This window comes from Pyxicephalus adspersus, chromosome 7 (assembly GCF_032062135.1).
Source record: "Pyxicephalus adspersus chromosome 7, UCB_Pads_2.0, whole genome shotgun sequence".
NCBI classification, from domain to species: domain Eukaryota; kingdom Metazoa; phylum Chordata; class Amphibia; order Anura; family Pyxicephalidae; genus Pyxicephalus; species Pyxicephalus adspersus.
This window is the reverse complement of record NC_092864.1, coordinates 76340225-76360834: the sequence shown is the minus strand read 5'-3', so window position 1 is coordinate 76360834 and position 20610 is coordinate 76340225. Positions and strand designations below refer to the sequence as shown.

The 20610-nt window shown below is 37.0% G+C and overlaps 1 protein-coding gene across 3 annotated transcripts in view; it reads left to right on the top strand.

The window, feature by feature from the left end:
• SNX29 (sorting nexin 29) overlaps positions 1–20610 on the top strand; it is a 216759-nt gene that overhangs the window by 74422 nt on the left and 121727 nt on the right. For all 3 annotated transcript variants that reach the window (XM_072418989.1, XM_072418988.1, XM_072418990.1), the window contains one exon: positions 8126–8196. In XM_072418989.1, the coding sequence (XP_072275090.1) occupies positions 8126–8196 (71 nt within the window). The remainder of the gene's footprint in view (positions 1–8125; positions 8197–20610) is intronic.

Sequence of the window (20610 nt, the reverse complement as noted above, 5' to 3'; positions counted from 1 at the left end):
ATCTACTAGACCCTTGTTCGGACATTTTTCTGTAAGTTACAGGTCTACAATTAAAAAAAAATTTCATGAAAAACAGTGTACCGCTTTTGGTACAGAAATCTAGACATCAGTGTAACGCCCAGGTGGTTAATAATACATAGTTCTTCCTTTGGTCTGCCATGACCACTTTTGGCATCCTTGACAGTAATGTATTGTCAAAAAACCAATATCAGTCCCCATGAAGTAAGTAACATTGTTCTTAGTAACAAGAACTTTTAAGTATTATCTCTGGCTCCTGGGGAGGGGAAAAGGTCAGCAGGGGAGTGCTGTTAAGTATAGGGAAACATATGGACAGTCTGCCATGATTCAGTCATTGTAAATATTTGCTGCTCCAATTAACTTGGATATGCTTTGGAACCAGGTGGGTGTGGCCTGCAATAAACAGTCAGGTTATTCAAGGCTTCCTCTGCTGCATCCACATCTGTGAAGATGTGAAAGGAGCATGTGTCTTGGATAGTCTAGCCTATTAGATAAGTTAATGGAGCAGACTGTTGTCTAATGAATATGGATATGTTGTGTGGATATACAAGGAGCATGTCTTGTTCTGTCTGGTCTTTTCTGCTCTGTGATGGAAAGCAGTTGGAAGAAATAAACTTATTTCACAGACAGAAAAATAGAATGCTGTACAGGTTCTTTGCTTATTTGAGCACTAACTCCATAGCAAGGTGGTGTTAAACACTTGTGTTTGTTCTAGCAAAGGACCCTTGGATTGAAAAAATACCCTGATGTTAGCACCCCAGCTTTAGCGTGGCAGGCAAGCTACATTGAAAGGGCTGATGGCAGCCAAAAAACACAGAAATATGTCCAATATTTAATAAATTTGCGGGTACCAGCAGGACGCCGGGGGACGCCGACAGAGCAAGGTACGTGGGATTGTTTTAAGCGACCCCCGAGTGTGACTCGGGATTACCGCTTTTTGCATGGTAAATCCACCCCAAGTCACACTTGGGATTACCACTGGAGGGGTTAATCAACACCACCTAAATAAGCAATATCTATAGATAATATCTTTTTAGGAGTAGCAGTATACAAGTAACATCTAAGTTTGCAACCTTTGTCTTACCCTACTTGTCACCCTTTCTTCCTTGTTTGGGAAGCGATTTTTATTGAATTTCTGATTATCGGCACAAGGTAAGTGCCTTGGATTTAGTACAAATGAATGGAATTACATTAAGATGGATAAATAATTATGGTGTTTTATGCAATCTATGTGATACTGATGTACTGATTCACATTGTATGTCCTTGTACACGCGAAACACGGCCAAACTAAAACTGTGTGTTTATGTGAGACCAAGTAAATGACGTGTGTCATGTAAAGAACTGACATACTGTTCAATTTGTTGTGGACTGGTTAACAACTAGTCATGAATGTCTTTATGTTAGAAATTTTTTTTAACACTGTGTGTTCTTTTTGAAATATACAAATAAAATATGGTACTTGGTTTTATATACATGCCTTAAAAGTCCCGGTTTTTGCACAGAACAATTTCAAATATTAACGTTATATGGGATCTTGCAAATGTCTTTAAAGCTGTCTAAAAAGAAGGTTCCCTAAAAGCTGACCTACAATTACTTGTTCTATTGTAGTTGGGAACCCCTATATTATATGGAATTTTACGCTCTCTGAACTTGTAGTGTTGCTTCAGATAAGTCCGCAAACAATTGGATATTCTTGTATGGTTCAGGCAATCAGGGTGGTTTTCTTGCTATGAGCATCAATTTCTCCTTCACATGAGAAAAATGGATGCACGCTAAGATATCTCTTGGAGTGTCTTGTAGCAAAAAATTTAGTTTGGGTATTTTATGCGCTATATCAATGAGTAAGTTGTAATGTGAGGCTGATGGTAGAAGGTATTTGAGAAAGATGCTGAGAAATTACGTTAATTCTGATTGAGACACTGGCCCTGATTTATCAACAGAATGCGCATAAGCTGACGTGAGAATACATGCTGCTCAACAAGGCGTATTGCCATGAGCCAGGGCCAAGTACTAGTGCACTCGCCTGCCGGCTTCCTGCATTGATAAATGAGCAATGGGGTTAAGAATTTGCCAATTAAGGCAATTCATTTTCAGCTGCGCGATTCAGGAGGATCTGTAAATCTCTGACAATGGAGATGTCATTGCAATCAATTAGCGCACACCTGATCCCTGTTCTGTGCGCATCTACAGTCCATTACAGGTCAGTTGTAATCTTTAGTGATTGATCTTTTTTTGGCTAAATGCTACTCTTTCATGTTACATTTTTAGGTTACATTATACGAATTCACAAAATTGCCTCATTTATACTTTGATTTGTTGCAGTTGTTGTTTTGATACTTTTTTCTTTGATTGCAACACTTAAAACTAATTTAAATCAAGCTGTATAAATAATAATTAGCACTTTATAATAGGTCATCTCACAATAGTATGAATGTCAAAAAAATCTGAACAAGAATTTTGGATCTGATTCCAATTTCATTCTAGTTTGGCTTTAGACAAATCAAATATTTCAACAAAAGATTGTTGCCAAAGATGTGGTATAATAATTGTATCATGGAACATTTAGTGATTTCACTTGTGAGTGTATGTCAAAATACATTTAAATGTATGTAAATACATATGCATTTTCATTTTTACTATTTTAACTGGACTGGTTTGTGGTGGGGAGTGGGGAATTAATCAAGTAAGTTTGCTTGTATGGTATACATTGATGTGACTTTGTAATCCTCATTATTGTTAGTTTCATCTGTTGCTGCAATGTTTTTGTGGCTGGTTTCTAATTATGGTTTCTGTTGTTTAGCAAATTCTTCAGCAATGTTTTGTCATTTTATCCACATATAATCATTACAAATGTTTGCATGGTTTGCATTCAAACTGCTATTTGACCCACCTAGTTGCCTTTGTACCATTCTCAGTCATATTCTCATTTGAATGTATTATGTACATATTCCTTTCATGAATAAATTGCCATGGTTTTTATTTCTTATATTTGTTTTTTTCATAGTCTGACGTTTGCTAAATAAGCTCATTTGCTGCCACTCTTTTAAAGAACTCCTCTGTTCATTTGTAGTAGTGTTATATGTTTGTTCTCATTGTGCTGTGCTTCCAGATCTTAGCCCTATTGTATACAATCACACTTCCTGGCCAAACTGGTTGTCAATTAGTGAGTTGTGTACTCATTCTAACACACTTGATGGTGATGGAAGGAGGTCCAGATTGTCAAGCACAACATCAAACCACATTGATTGCCAAGCTCACAAGCAGGGTCACGCACTCTTAGAAAAGAACAGATGTTCTGTTGTTGCTCAACCTAATTTGGCTCCTTAAATACTGGGTTGTATGCATTATTTAGGTGATTACACAATTCAAATAGTACTAGTATATGAAACTTCCAGGAACGAATACACTTTGTGGCAAACATTTTCTTGCTTTTACAGCCTTTCAGGGTGTTTATGAAGTTTGAATGCCATTTTAGACCTTGGTCCACTATATATTTACTTACTCCCCTCAGCTTGGTAATGGAAGCACATAAAGGTGTATTCCACCTTTAACCAGAGGCAATATCATGAATGAATGTTGCTTTAAACTAGCCCATGATATCAGAAATCATAGGAAGAAATAGTCAACCCTTTCAATTTGGAGCATATTAAACAATATGCCAAAAAAAAATCTTTGCCTATTTCTTCCTATAATTTTTTTCTTTTATATGTTTATGTACACACATATAAATGTATGCATGTATGTACATACATGAGTGCACATGAAGGCAAACAAACAATATACACCTAAAAAGAAAAACTTCAGAGATTTAGGATCATTCTGTGCAAAAGTGGCCGGTGAGTTTTTCAACGAATAGAACACAGTTTATGCGCACATAGCGGGTCTGCATTGACGCACAACAATGCGCAGAAAAAACCTGAGGTTTGGTGCGCATCAAACAGCTAGGTTTTAAGAAGCCAATTGTGCTGTTTTACCCTTTCAACAATTCATAGAAAAGAACTGCATAAAAACGGGAGATTTTAAAGGAGATCACATAAAAACAAAACAAAAACATTTTTAAAACAACTTTATTAAAAAAAAATAAAAACAAAATTACATTAAGATACAGAGACCACACAGACACCACTAAACAACCTGACAAAAGAAAAAAAAAAGAAAACAAACACCAAACACATGTAAACCCACACTTCCATATAAAGCCATATTAGTTTGAAAATGGCCCAAGAAATGTGGCCTTCAAAAAATACTTACCAAAACAATATGCAATTTTAACCTATCAAGGGTGGAAAACTGGATTAGCAAATATTTATGCAGACCAAACATTTAAAGGTGATAATAAAGACATATTATCTTCTTCTTAATTGCAAAATGGACATTGAAACATTTAAGGTTTAAAAAATAAACAGCAGCTATTGTGCTAAATGGTAAGCAAAAAATGAAATGTAGCAACATAGATTAGGATAACACACCAAACAACCCCTCCCCAAACAAGACAAAAAAAAAAACAAAGGAAAAAGCAAGTCAGACAACACCCTTATATATGCTCATCTTTATGCGCACAACTGCAACAAATCCGCCTGTAATTGGGACGTGCGCAGTCCGTGAAATTTGGCTGTTTGCTTTTTTATATTTGGACATTCCATAATCATTTATTAATATGATATTTGCATTTGTACACCAGTGAACAGTTATCTAATAAAAAATAAATTAAACAAAGTAGGCTTTAATGTTAAAGTAATTTATTAAATGTGTGTGTTCAGTGTAACTTTTAAATGTTTTTATTAATTTTTATATAATATATATAAAATATATATAATATATATATTTTTATATATAATATTAATATACATATTTATTTATATATATATGTCTATGGAAGCAAAGAAAAACTTGGTTGGATGATCTAGTTTGCTGGCAAAAGCGAGGTTTTGCCTGCCCGAATTCGCAGGTATTTAACACCAGACGGATCATCAGGTCAGGCATCGTAAGCATTTAGGTAGGCGGCTATGTAAACAGCTGAGATCAGTTAACTTCCGAAAATATTAGGTCATTTAAAAATATGCTTATTTCTTAGCTACTTTATATGTTTTAAACATTTGAACACCACAAACATTTTTATTTAGGGCTAAGTGGAAGATGTGTGCCATTTGAAAAAATGATTTTTTTTTTGTGAAAGATTGACATTTTTAATGCAAGATCGTCAGTGTCAAGCTGGCAGAGATGTGTGGTTTTAATCACGATGATAAATATGTTTAAGGGCTCCGATTCCGAATCCGCACGAGCAAGCTTCTCTTGGCTTGATTTGGCTCTTCGTCTCTGATATGCCTTTAAACGTAATGTTGTTTTTTGCAAGAGCGATCTTCAAGGTCCGTAATTTTTTGTTTAATCCGATGAGGTTAGATTCACGCTCTTGATGAGCATCTACCAGCTCATTATGAGCTTGAGAAAACTCTTCTATTTTATTCTCAAGATGTTGAATTCTCATTTCTTGTTAAGAGATGGAAGATTTGATCTGATCAAAAAAATCTGACATGTCCTGGTGCAAGGAGTGTTTTAAAGAAAGCACCATCTCTTTTATAGTAGAGACAGAAATTTATTTATGGAGTGTGGGGTATTTCTCAGTAGTAGGGAATTTGGTATTGCCTGAAGCTGTAGGTGATTTTTCAGCTGAAGACTGTCTCCGATGTGGAAGAGGTTAAGGCAATATCTGGTTTGAGTCAACATTCGGTAAAGTTACAGATGTAGTAGATCTAGTTGAAGTCGGCTACTCACCAGATAGAAGAGCTGGTTGGTCTGTATTTAATGATAGGAAACGACCAGTGCTGGAACTCAAAAAATGATGAAAGATCTGTGGTATGCCATTTTAATCGTCGCTAAAGGCTCACTCGAGAGCAGAGCATACGAGCTATGTGGCCAACTTGAGAGCTGTCCGAACACGCCCCCCGACTAATAAATTTAAACAGCTAGTAGCTGACCGGGACAACCAAACATACCATTGGTTTTCCACACCTCCCTTACTGTGATGCCCTGTATCTTGAAAAATATTTTCATGAATCAATATTAAAGAAGAAGATTATTTCTTGAAGTAAATTGTCAGATCTTTGAGAAACTGGCCTTAAAATTGCCATGAAGTGGGAGTTTTCCAAGTAGTCACCATGAAAATAATGTGATGTTTTATGATTTAAAACCATCTTTCTTTATGAGTCATTTAAGCAAAGTGTTGATATAAATGTGGTGGGGGTGGAAACTAACAACAGTGTCAAATGAAACATGGGTTTCCTGAGAGACACCTATTAAAGAGCCTAGACTTCTAAATATAGGTTTCTTAAGACAACTGTGGTGCCATTGTGGTAGTCAAGAGTTTTCACTTTCAGGATAAAAAAGACTTAACATGTGTTAAACAAAGACCCACAGTGTTGAAAATGTGTTAGTGGAGGCTGCAGTTATTAATGATATGGTATACCAAACTGGCATTGTGCCTGGTGGAAGTGTGGAGCAGTTTATTGTCACTTAGTAAGGTAAGAGGATGGTGCATATGGCACACAGCACTGCTCTGTGGGACAGCTGGACAATGGTGTCAGTTATGTATGACGACTAGATACAATGTTTGTAATAATAATTCAAGATGACTTTTTTTACTGTGAATTTTCTTTCTTTATTTTTAAAGCATAGAAGGCACCCAAAAGTACTGTTCAACATGTTTCCTTTCCTAAACAGGTCTGAGACTATGCCTTATACAAGGTGACAGAAAGCATTACTCCTACAACTATACAGGCTGCAAGCAAACTTTGTGAAATAAAAGGGCTTGTAACCCAGTAAAGTTTTAGAGAATGTATTGGTAAAAATGCCAGAGTGCAAAAGTGTTGGTAAACAGACTGGCTGATCCAAATGTGGATTCATGTGGTCAACCAAGAAAAGTATTTGAAGCACAGAGAAAATGGTAATTGCTGAATTGAAAGGTCAAAATGACAGATGTCAGGATATTTGCTTGCAATAACAGATGAGCTGGTGTGGGAAATTACTTTTTATCCATATGTGATGCTTTTGCAGCTTTATTTTCTTTCTTTAAATCCATTTTAGAGTTTCCTTGGCTGTGTGTTTGGGATCGTTGTCTTGCTGAAATGTCCAACCTTGTTACTTCTTCAGCATCCGGGTAGATGGCAACAGATTCTTATCAAGAATGTTACTCTACATTTTTCTTCATTCATCTTTTCTTCAGTTATATGAAGCCTGCCATTACTATATGCTGAAAAACCGCCCCACACCATTATGTTTCCACCTCCAAACTTCATTGTTGGTATGGTGTTTTTTGGTGATGTGTGGTGCCATTTATCCTCCAAACATGGTGTGTGCAATGACATCCAAAAAGTTCAATTTTGGTCTCATCTGACCAGAGTAAATTCTGCCAGTATTTCACTGGCTTGTCCAAATGTTGTGGAGCAAATTTTAAATAACCTTTTTAACAGGCTTTTTCTTTTGCTTTTTCTATTTGCTTTTTACTCATCATCTGGTGCTTTTTGTGTAAGAGCTTGGTAATGAGAACCTTTTTAAAGACCATCAATTAGGACTAAACCAGCTGATATTAATTTGCACTGATTGGGGGTGGGATTGCTTTCTACATACTGACAAATTTTAGCATGTTTCTTTCCATTACTTTTTGTGCATCCCTTTTTATGTTCAATACTTATTTCCCGTGCCATTCCATCTTATTATTTTTGGACTTTTTGTTTTGATTTCTTTGTATGTCTGGATTACTTGGGTTGTTACTGACATCTTGTGTGAATTTCATATCGATATCCCCATTAAAATATATATTTATTGAGACAAAAGTTGATGTGTTCAATACTTTTTATATTAACTTTGAAAACAAATTTACCAGGCTCCCTATAGGACACTCTGCTAGGATATATATATACTCAAATAATATACTCCGATATTTTGTTAATATTTGAAATCTTGCTTTTTATTTATAATGCTTCTTTTTTATAATGCATGCTTGATAGCACATCAGTAGTGGCCTGACATTTAATTTTAGAATTATTTGATTAATTTGATTTAGTATTTCCTTGAAGTATAATTACTGTTTTTATTTGTTTTATTCCTAGCTTCTTCTATGAAAGATGGGCATTTGTGTTTGATATGGAACGATCAAGCATGCTACCTACCATGGCTGCAGGTAAATATATCTATATGATATCCTAAGGTATATTGAGATTACAGAACAAGGGAGTTGTGCATTGTGTGCAAGGTAAAATCTCAAAAATGCTTATTTTTGACCAGCCAGAATTCATATCTGTGCAATGTGTTGACTTGTATACAGTATATGCATTAGGGTGTTCCTCAAAATCAACTGTAATGCCTTACAGTTCACATGTTCAGACTTTTAACATAAATTACAGTCATGCACTGTAAAACATTTGCTTTACTGAATGTTACCCCAACACTTGACCTTAAAGGTCATGGGAAAAAATTATGCTTATTTAATATTATTAATAATACTAAACAGGATTCATAAAGCGCCAACATATTATGAAGCGCTGTACAATAAATAGGCTTTGCAAATGACAGACTAATACAGAGAGTGATTCAGGAGGAGAGGACCCTGCCCCGAAGAGCTTACAACATGGCTAATGTAATTGCTGATTTTTTATATAATAATAGCAATACTTATCTCTATTGGTGGCTTCATTATTTAAGTACACCCCCTTGGAAAAAGCATTCCGTAATCAAAGTAAGAGATGGTGCTCCACACATTTGATATGGTTGAATATCCTAGAAAATATTTGAAAATGTCAAAGATATCTAGACAACTTTCATTTTTTTTTAAGAATTTGTCAGTTGAAACTCCTGGCTTGCCATTGTAAGAAATGCGTAAGAGTAGTTGTGTCTGTACATGTGTTGTGGTTAATAACTACTTGTATTGTGGTTTTCCAATAAATTTTCTGCTTTTATCCTAAAGTGCAGCTTTAATAGTTTTGCTCTGAAAGTGAGTCAGGAAGGACTAAGGAGCCTTTCATAATGTGCTGGCAAAGTAGCAATGATCATCTTCAATGGCTGGTTGCCTGCTGCATGAATATAAATGGCCCTCAAATTATGGATTAAGTTTGGAAATATTAATTTTTATTGCCTTAGTTTGGCTGAACAGAGATAGACTATAGGGTGTAACTTGCGCTTGTGTGTCCTAAGTCCAAGTTAAAGCAATCCTGCTATGGGTTTGTTTTTTTATTTGTCTTTCTTATACTGTTAATAAAATCTTCTCTTGTCTCCGCCCCCTCTGCCTTCCACTGCTATGGAGGTGCAGTGGAGGCTGCAGGCTCCACAACATGGAGTCACATTGGGAAAAATAGATCCTCTTCCCCAACAATGGCTCTTGCCAATATTGGGGGCAGGCGGGGGTCTTTTTTATGCCATAAGGCAGGCGACTACACGCTATTTGTTACCTTTTAGATTTTGAAAGCCAGATTCCAGAGAACCTTTTATGGATAGGTGAGGGAGCGCACATGTTCAGAGCCCTATTTCTTATCAATGAAGATCCCAAGCCTATTCAAGGGTCTGATTTTAAAATTAGGAAATTTTGGAAAATTTCCAGGTATAAAAAAGTTCCTGAAACTGAAAAAGCATTTGCAAGTGGCACCAAATCAAACTGACAGAGTTGGTGGTCAACTGCTCTGGGATGTTACATCATAAAAAGAAGAAAACAAAACTAAACAAATAAAAAAAACAAAGCATGGCAAATTAAAGACAATAACAGAAAAAACAATCAGAAAGTCAGCATACTAGCTTCTTGGTTGGTTGGAGAGGTTGGTGGGATGCTTGGGCAGTGATGGAGGAGTGTGGGCACAGATGGAAGTAAGGACAGGAGTCAACAGTGGCACACTCAAGATTCATTTTTTTAGAATTTTTTATTTTTCACAGATGCAGACTGACACAGCCAGTGCCACTAGGGGACCTGATATTTCAGTGCAATAGATATTATTTATTATTAGGTCTGATGTTCGAGTTTAGGTCCAGATTAACTGATTCAGGCAACACTTATTACTGAGTTAGGTCACAGAGGTTTTAAAGTGGAACTAAAGTTTCACTTTTACAAATGCTCCATAAGGCAAGTCATAACTGCAGAAAGGGACAGTCAGTGTAATCTCTCAGTCAAACTTCTGTAATAATCTGTTTTACCTTCCTCATTGCTCTGGGTTCTTAGCAACAAAGTAAGCTGCGCGTCCGTTTTGGTTGCCAGGGAAACCCGGCAATCCTGGCTTTCCTTGCTTGTGCAGTGGATGAATGAAGGCATGTTAAAGTTACATCCCAGCACAGCCAATCATGATGGCCGAAGATCATCTTGGTGATGCCCTGAGTGTGAGTAGTCATGCGGGTTTAATTCCCCTCATTTAACCTGTATTGTTGATTGAAACAATATGTTCAAATTATTGAATATAAAAACTATTTTAGATAATATAATGTGCAGGTATTAAGAACCTCAGGACATATGAAAGATTTATATTTTAAAAAAAATACTCATTTCTTATAGTATTCTTAGCTGAACACAGCATTTTTACTTGTGGATATATGTCCAGGCTCTGCTGGGTTAAATCAGAGAACCTTAACTCCAGTTCTCCAGGGCCTGGATTTTGGTATATACACTAGAGTCAATGAGGCATGGCAGACAGTTCTTTTGCAGATTGAGTTACTTGGCAGAGGATACTGTTTCTCATAATTGGGATTTGCCTGTTTTCTTCAAGCTATACTTCAGGAATTATTGCTGGAGCAAAATGTCCAGTAGTGTGCCAAATGACAATGGTGTGGCCAACAGCTGGGCCTTCACAGACAACCATTCTCTGCAAATTTTTAGAGGTATATTCTGCATTTAGACCTATTAGTCAAAAGCTTTAAGCTTACGAGAAATCCACCCTAGCTTTGTCTTAATGCAGCAGAGAAATGACTGCAGCTTCCTATTCTACAACTATGTTTCCATCAACTAACATTAGGCATGACCACCTAAAATCACCAGCTTCCAACAGTTCCTTCTTGGCAGTAGCAGTGCTCTTCTCCTTACTACACACTGTGGCCCTAATTTTCAGCGCTGTCTATGAGACCTATTGACTGACTGAAAGAAAGCAATGTAAAACAGTCCTTTCTCTTGTTAGATATTTATTGCCAGCTCCAAAATGTATTACTGTAAAGAAAAGTAATATAATTATACAATATTGTTTGTTCGCATTAAGAACAGAATTGTCTTTTTCTGTATCATAAAAAGATTTTGTATTTATTCAAAAATCTTCCATGAAATTCCATGAATTGATTCTCACTTCTCTTTTAGTAGAACCTTTATCTTGGAAAGAAAACATTAGTCACATTTATTGAAAAGATTAATAACATCATTACAATATAAAACAAAAAAATAAACCTCCTCTTATCCTTAAATGGAGAAGAGAAAAGCATAGTCCTATTTATAAACTTGTCATGACAACTAGTATATATATGTGGAGCATATTTATATCACATCACCCTCAATGTGTATAATGTGATAAGCTAACAGTAGCTTTTTAATCAATATTTAGCATCAATTACCATATTTGTAACACTATAATAAGAAAAATATATTCCACATATTATACATTTTATTTATAATATCATAATGTAGGCCTTTAGCATATTATAGTACTATAATATTAAAATATATTTTTAACAGTATATATTTTATGTGCGTGTATTATATACACATTTCTTAAACAAGAGAATATCCTTTTATACATAGCCTTAACATCATTACCATAAGACAATTTACACAAATATTTGAAGTATTATCCTATACCTGTCCTGCATCTTGTTCAGAAATTAGCATGATTTAACCTGTGCCTTGAAAATCCATACACTCTAGAAACATGCAAAGCATTCTGCTGGTCTCTTTAAATTCTGATCATCCCCTTTATCATTTGGTGACACCCTTTTATATTTAAAACAGGCATTGTGTAGTTTGCTAATCCTCCATACATGCTTGTTTGTGCAGTTAATTGTCCTAATGATTTGAATGAGTTTGCTCATTATGATTAGAACTGACACTGTTTGCAATATCTCCACTCATAGATAAGTTCTTACTTTCTCTGGACACATTTCTCTTATAAGGTCCATAGAAATTTGACCTTTTCCTAGTTTTAACATTATAAACTTTGCTTGCAACATCTCTATACTTTTCATTTTTGGGAATTTTATCAAGAAATGTAGCTGCCTCATATAATGTTTTTTCTCACTTGCTAAAGTAAGAGTAACAGCATCAAAATTAAACTTCTTCACAAATGTTTTCATTAGAACTTTAGGTTGAGGATTTCAAATATGAGATTGTATGCTTTTTCAAACATGCTCATATAAGAAAATATATCTTCTGTCCTCTTTGGTAATTTATTAAGGATGTCAACAGTTAACACTCTGTCACCTGTCACACAGAAAGCCAAATGTTTAGGTCTGTCTTTGTCTGTATATTGTGACCTATCAATATATCTGTCGTCTGAAAATCTACCCAATAAATAAATCCTTCGTAAAAATGTATGGGAATCCAAAGAGAAAACAAAGAATTTCTCTGCTCGTTGGACAATTCAAATTTACCACAGTATGCCTCAAATATGTAAGCATTGTAAAATATGCTGATATTCTCATCATATTCAGGAAATTCTTTACTTAAATTAATTAGATGCTTTTTCAGCTTTAACTTAAATAAGGCATTGTGTAATTCCTGTCCTCATTCCTCTGTATCAGAAGAAGATGAAAAATCATTGTCCGTATTCTTACTGTTTGTAGCTATTTGTCCACATTAATTTGTGATTGTAACAACAATTGTGTTTGAGCCTCTAACGTCTGCTCTAACTCATCAATGTATTCCTGTAGAATATGACAATTCCAACAGTCTGTAACTCTGTCCTGTACCTCCTGACTGATCACTTGTTCACGTGTTATGAGAACAACTCAGCTTGTGTGGCTAAAGTAATAAATGATCATCACATTCTCAGTTTATGCTTTACTTTACATCCTGTGAAGAATTTCTCATCTAACTTTGAATTTTCTTGAATACACTAGCAAATGTAATAATTGAAGAAAGAGAAACGAATTCATTCTATTGTGTTGCAACTGACCTATTCCCTAATACAGAATACTGCACATCACTTTTATCAGAATAAGAATGAAGTCTACACTTACTCCCCAGAAGTCTTCTGCACTTCTTCCAAACGTCTCAGTACGTCTGGACCATCTGTTTGTATTCCTGCTCTTCCTGATTTTAGGTTCTTCGATGTCTCCCAAACCTTGTTCACTTATTTCGGTGAAATATGCAAATTACCCCCCCCCCCCCAACAAGATTGGTGACTTCGATATGGCTGGCTTACGCCAATGTAAAAAAAGTAATATTATTGTTTGGGCGTATTAAGAACAGGATTATCTTCTTCTGTATCATAAAATCTTGTGTATTTATTCAAAAATCTTTATAGAAAAGTTACAACAGCAATTCAATAGGAATACAGTGTGTAAATATGTGTGTGTGGTGACGCCCGATGTATATGACGTGCCACAATATGGTTACTATACGTGATATACAAGTCCATACATTCAAATATGGTCATACATACAGAAATAGAGAACGAAAACAATATGTTAATACTAATGAATAATTGCTTCAGCCTTCTGGGTAGTCTCAGACTCCCAAATAGCATCATCTCTGTCAAGTATGATAGATATATGACATATGTTCTGCCCTTCACTTCAGTAATGTACATAAATATGATATCATATATAATTATGGTTTGATCCAACAGCATCCAGCTGCTTTAGGTATATGCGCCAAAAGGGCCTTCTTCTATTTGGAGAGTTTCATTACACTGGGGAACTCTTTTTTTGTTGAGTTAGATTTTACAGTTGTTTTTTTTTACTAATTTTTGGGTGGTCAATCCAGAAATGACCCTAGTTTTTTGCTATCACATCCATTTTTCACGATACAGGGTACCCCCCATTTTTGCTATAGTATTTTAGAGTGTTGGTAGTGGTTGTAGTATAATGTGAGTTCTTATAGAACTAGGTGCCAACCCTTGTTCAATAAAATAAAGGATAAGAAGGGAGAGAAAAAGCAGGGTTGTTTTGTATTATATTCTAAAATTGTGTTGTATTATATTCTCAATAGAAAATAACAAATATAGGCCACAATAATTTCTTGTGGTCTAAACAGTATCAATTTGGCCCTAGGGGGCAGTTAACAAATTCAATATAGACTACAACAATTTCTTGTGGTTTAAACAATCTCACTTTGGCCCTAGGGGGCTCTAGACATAAAACATCTAGCCAGTCAAGTATAATACTTGCCATACAAATGTAAAACCTCCAATCATTTATTCATGTTGATTGTTGTACTGTAGGGCACGTTTCGCCCTAAATGGCTTCCTCAGGGGTATCAGTCAGGGGAGTCCTTGACAATGGTGTTGAATGATAACCAAGCATTCTTTTCGTCTTTTGACACTGTCCTGATGATATGTTCATCTTTGATGAGCTGCCGAATCTGTGGACCATCAAACACACTGACCTTTATTTTTTCAGGCTAGGAAATGCTAAAATGAGGTACTTGAAACAGTCTCCTTCAGTTGGCAAAGCTTTAACCAACTGCTTCATCATACCCAGTTTCATGTGCAGAGGCGGGAATAATATATTCTTTTTATCAACAAGTGGCTCATGTAGAATATTTGGATCACCTGGTTTTAGGGCAGATCTTGGAGACCAATTCCTTTCCACCCAATGCCTCTCACAAGCTCTGCTGTCCCACACAGATAACAGGCATACTTGGTTTATCTGACTTAGAGTCTTAATGACTCTCATTATGTCTGCATTTTCTTCACAAAGAGAAACTGAATGGCCTATTACTGACCCAAATATATTGCCATTGTGAAGGAGCACACACTTTAAGCTCCCCTTTGAGCTATCGATGAATAGTCACCATTCAGTTGAGTTATAAATTAGAATTCCCAATTCCTCCATTAAACCAGATATGTCTTGGCAATACACAAAACCACTGTCAGTTCTAAAGTGCTGCAGAAATGCAATTTCTTTGGTTCGAAAGTACGATACCTTCATTTCTTTTTCAAGTAAGTAAGTTTGTCACACAGTCTTGATGCTTGGAGTTTGGAAGCCTTCTTCGATAGTCCCAAATCATGTGTCAAATCACTCAACTCATGCTGATCAAATCCCTTACGAACAGAGTCCTATTCAATTTTAAACTCTTCATCATTGTTGTCACCTAGCTCATCACCATAGTCATGTTCTTCAAGAGAGGGTAGTGTAACAAAAACCGGCACTGGGATTTCATCTGAATGAGCCACTGGGCGTATAGCCAATGGTAGACTAGGATACTCTGTTACATTTATTTTTCTTGTTATATCCTGAAATTTTCACTATACAAAATTAACAGTAACTGAAATGATCTCCTGGCTCTCCCTAAACCATAGGTATACCAAATGGCATCTTATCATGTGTTCCCTTTGTCCACATCCGTAAACCCTTAAAAACACTGTTTGCACACCTTATGAGGGGCCCAAGACATTATCTGGATCACCAAGTTTAGTGTAAATAAGCTTAAAAATTTAAGTCAACAAAAAATGTGTTCAAATTGTTCCCCAGTGTTGTGGGCACAGTTAACAGATAGATCACTGGGTCCAGTCCAATTGGGGTTTCTGCTATTCTTGAGAGAAGCTCTTTGATCTATATCCAATAGGGAACCTATGGAATTCGGGCATTTCCATAATATATGGAAAAATGTGCCAACCTGGCATCCAAATCTCCAGCATAAATTGCTACTGGATGGATATATAGGGTGAAGCTTATCGCGAGTGTAGTACCAGTGCATGGGGATTTTGCAAGCATTTTCCCTATGTAAGGTACATACCGAACTCTTATGAGATTTACTCCAAATTACCTGCCAGAGTTCAGAGGGGAGCTGTCTACCTAGTATAGTTTCCCATTTTGACATATAAATGTGCTTAATTAAGCACTGCAGGCTCAGTAGTCAATAGCCAATACATTTCCGAAATGTACCCCCTATGCTAAGGACCACTTAAACATGCTCATTCAAATAACGTAGCGGGCAGAAATGAAACAATTATTAGTAAGACATTGTGAAAAATGATGGATTTGTACATTAACTGTAGATGGCCAAAGAAGGTAGCCTAAATTTATTCTGCAAGTCTGCAAAGGGTAATCGTTCTCTAGTTACAGGGTTGGTTAAATGGCCAAAGTAAAATATCTGTGGCCATCCATGGCTGTATCATACGTTGCGTCACGCTAGCTGAAATTTGAGGATTATATAAAATTAGGGTTAATAAAGATTTGGGAGATGTAGGATAGTCTTTATGTTTACAGGGTAGCCATATGCGCTTATAGTGCATAGGTCCTAATAGGTTGGAGTCTGCTATGGAATGAGAGGAGCTCCACAGCATGGAATTAGGGTGTACTGGAGTAATCCATAATTTCGCAACCTCTGTTTACCTATTGTATGCATGTAGTGTGGCCCATGAGGCTAACTGACAGAGATGTGAAGCCAAAAAATATTTAGGAATATTGGGACTTCCAAGCCTCCTCTAGTTTTCAAAGAGTACATAATCGATTTAGGGAGGCGTTGATGTTTGTAGCCCCATATTAACTTAATAACTTCCGCATTTATGTGCTCAAGCACTGCACTTTGGATATTCACTGGTAAGGTTTTAAAAAAATAGGCAGTTTCATTAGGATACCCATTTTTATGAGGGCAGTAAGAGGCAGAGCGGGCGCCACTTAGTAGCGCCTTGATGTCCTGAAATAAAGGGCGATATGTGGCTTTATGAACACCAAGATATTTATTACCTTCTTTTTTCCAGCGATATGGGAATTTATGCTGTAGCCTACAGAGCAACTAAGGTTCAAGATTAATCAATAAAACCTCAGTTTTCGTTGAATAAATCCTATAACCAGATAAAGCTCAATAGTCATCCAGAAGCAAATGGAGGGAGGGAAACGTAATCAATGGGTTGGTCTGGTTTTGTAAAACATCATCAGCTGATGATGATGATGAGCCATTTTAAAAGTTTTTGTATGGATATGGACCACTTTGACAGCTGGGTGCTGTCCAGTAGTCTTAGCTAGCGGTCTTTACAAAGTGCAAATAGGAGAGACAATGGGCACCCCCGGTGGTTACCCTTATATATACTAATGGATTGAGAGGTAACATGGGGACACTTAACCACAACTGTAGGACAATCCTAAAGATTGTGTATGGCCTGAAGGAAAGGTCTCTTGATACCTACTTGGGAAAGGATACTGAACTGGCCAACTAAGGCAGTCAAAAGCTTTTTCTGCGCCGAGACTGAGCAGGAGCGCCGCTTTTTCATATTGTTTAGTGCATCAACTATATCAATCGTTCTGCTAGTATTGTTTGCGGCCTGATGGCATGAGGTGAAACCCACCTGATCCCAATGCACTACTAAAGGTAAATTCCTCCCCAACCTAGTTGCCAGGATTCTCGTGAGAATCTTTAGGTCCGATTTTTGTAAGGCTATTGGACGATAGCTAGTAGAATCTGTCGGGTCCTTTCCAGGCTTTAAGAATACAGACATATAAGAATGAAGAGTAGATTGGGGGAGTAACTCACCTTCCAGCACACTGTTATAAAGCAAAAGAAGGTGAGTAAGTTTTGCGGACATATAAACATCTTGTAATAAAAAAACGGAGAGCCCACCCGGGCCTGGAGCTTTGTTGGAGGGCAAGGATTTAATGGATATTTCTATTTCCTCTGAAGTGATTGGGCTATTAATTTTCTCAATAATTTCGTCCACTAAAGGGGGAAGGGAGCACTGAGCAAGGTATGCATCTATCTGACCACCATTCATTTGGGACTTGTGTACCTTTGAATACAAATCTGAATAATAGTCCCGGAATGTCCGGGCAATAGCTTTGGGGTCACACTGAAGGGTGCCAGTATGGTCTCTTTTAACCTGAAGCTACTCCTTCTCTAAGCTGGCGGGCCAGTATTGTGTCGGACTTCTCTTTATCATAAAACTTGTGACCTATCAATACCATGGCTTTTTCAATTTGGTCTAGATCCAATTCTTTAAGTTTGTTCCTAACGTCCACAATTTTACGAAGGGAAGAGACCGAAGGGGAAACCTGCATTGATCTTGCAGATTTTCCTTATTCCGCTTAAGTTAAGGATTCCTTAACAACCTAAGTGGTTATTCTTAAGTGTTACTCAGGGTGGATTTTTAGTTGCAAAAAATATTAATTATATGCTGCTGTACAGTTATATTACATGTTAAACTATATTTTTTTTGTGTTTTTTTAAGTTTTTTATTAAATTTATTAACTGTTGGACATATTTTGGTGAGTTTTGCAGAAGAATTATAGGGGGATTAATAAAATGACCGCCATGTAACCGCCTAATGAGCCGTCTAAAAAGTTGATATCTGAGCAACTGAACCCATATTTTCTGTGAAAAATTTCTCTAGCTCCACTTGTATAGCTTGTTAAGTGGGTCCCTATTTCAAAAGATAATTGTTTAACTGCCAATGACATTTGCTGGTGGATATACTGCCCAATTTCACTGTGCAGGTAATGGGTGCCTGATCTGACCATGAGATCACACCCCCACATCAGAAGGTTGAAATAGAAGGTATATAGCCCCTGATTCATCAATGAAATCTGCGCTCGCTGGAAGCGCGAACGTACGCGCGGCCAGCGATCGCGGATTGCGCAAACATTTTTTTTTAGGGCTATGGGTAATGTGTGTGCCATTAGAAAGAATGATTTTTTAGGGGAACAGTGACTTTTAATGCAAGATCACCAGTAAAAAGCTGTCGGATAAGCGCGGCTCCGTGCGCAAGCTTTTTCCGTTGCTGAAAAGCGTGACCGCGTACGATTCCGGATCGCTAATACGAATGCGCGACCGATAATCCTATTCTGCTTGATGAATCAGGGGCATAATCTCTCCACAGGGTGCTGAGCCTGACACACATCAAACAGACCGTAAATAAGCCAAAAAAAGTGCCTCGTAAGACAGGCAGTAAGAGGAGGCCATGTAGATGGGTCCGCTGATAGGCGGTCCTGTGTTGGAATGTGTGGGAGCTTAAAATCACCTGCCATAATAACATAGAGCTGGGAAAATTAAGCTAGTTGGGAGAGCACTAAATCCAGAAATGATAGTTGGGAATGGTTGGGAACATTGCATAACGTGACTGCTTGTTGCATCCAATGTACCCTGTAATATAATATACCTGCCTTCCTTGTCAATTACTGATTTATGGAGAACAAAGGACACCCCTGCCCTAATGAGTATCGCCACCCTCGCATATTTATTACATTTAGTAAAGGCCATATATGCAGGCAGATAGTGGCATCTCGCAAATACCTGTTATCTAAATAGGTTTCTTGAGGAAAAGTGAAAACAATAATATTACAAAAAGACAACCAAGGTCGGTGGAGTCTTCCACTGTGCCTACTGACCTCTCCAGGGTGGATATACCCCATGGCCAGACAAAGTGTGGTGAGGAGGAGGACCCCTGTGAGGTCACGACACACATTCCTCCAGTGCAGTGGTGAAACCTAAAATACCGGCTGTTGTATAGGGAGGGATGAGGGGGAGAAGGGGGAGCGGGATAAGAGGGAACTTGATCAGAAGTTGTGGTTTCCTAGGAACCTTACTCTGAAACTAATGTTTCACAAAAATCCTAATAATTCTTTTTAATACTGTCACAGTTTAAGGATTTTAGCATTGAAGACTTCAGAATCCTAAAATCTCTATATGAAATATAAAAAGAAAATGAGGTGACAGACAATTTTAGTAACCATTGACTCTGTATTGTGGTATTCCACACAATAAAGAAACAGAAATAAGTACTTCTCTTTACCACACGTAACCCAGAAAATTCAACAACTTCATATTATCTTTACTGCAATATATCCTTACCTTCAATATTTTTTCCTTTTCAAGAATCAATTTTACTTTCAAATTCAGGGTGTTATGAAATGGCTTTGGAGAAATGTATACAAAAATGCAAGGCTGCTGAGCTGACTAAAGACAGCCTGAGGATGATGGAGGGCACCAGTGATACCTCAGTATGTGCAATATCTGTGAAAGGGAGAGCAAAGCCCAGGCTCCCTGTGAGCTCAGTCCAGTGTAAATACTGTGGAAAAAGACATGAGAGAGACAAAGAGAAATGTCCAGCATATGGGGAGACCTGCAGGGCTTGTGGCAAGATGAACCACAGACAAGGTCAATATAATCAAACATCCAGAAGCCAATGATGCAAAGCAGCTCTTTGCCATATTTATGGTGGATGAATAGCCCATAGGATTTCAGCTGGATTGTGGAGCTAGCTGCAATGTCATTCCTTTTACTCTGCTTTACAAACAGGTTCCCATTAAGCCCACTGATAAGGTACTGGTGATGTATAACAAAAGTGTTTTGAAACCCATGGGAACATGCAAGCTAAAATTAGGAAATCCATGTAACAGAAAGAGAGAGGAATTTACTGTGCTGCTGGATGACGATCACATTCCCTTGCTGGGAGTGAAAGCAGTTCAGGCTATGGACTTAATAAAG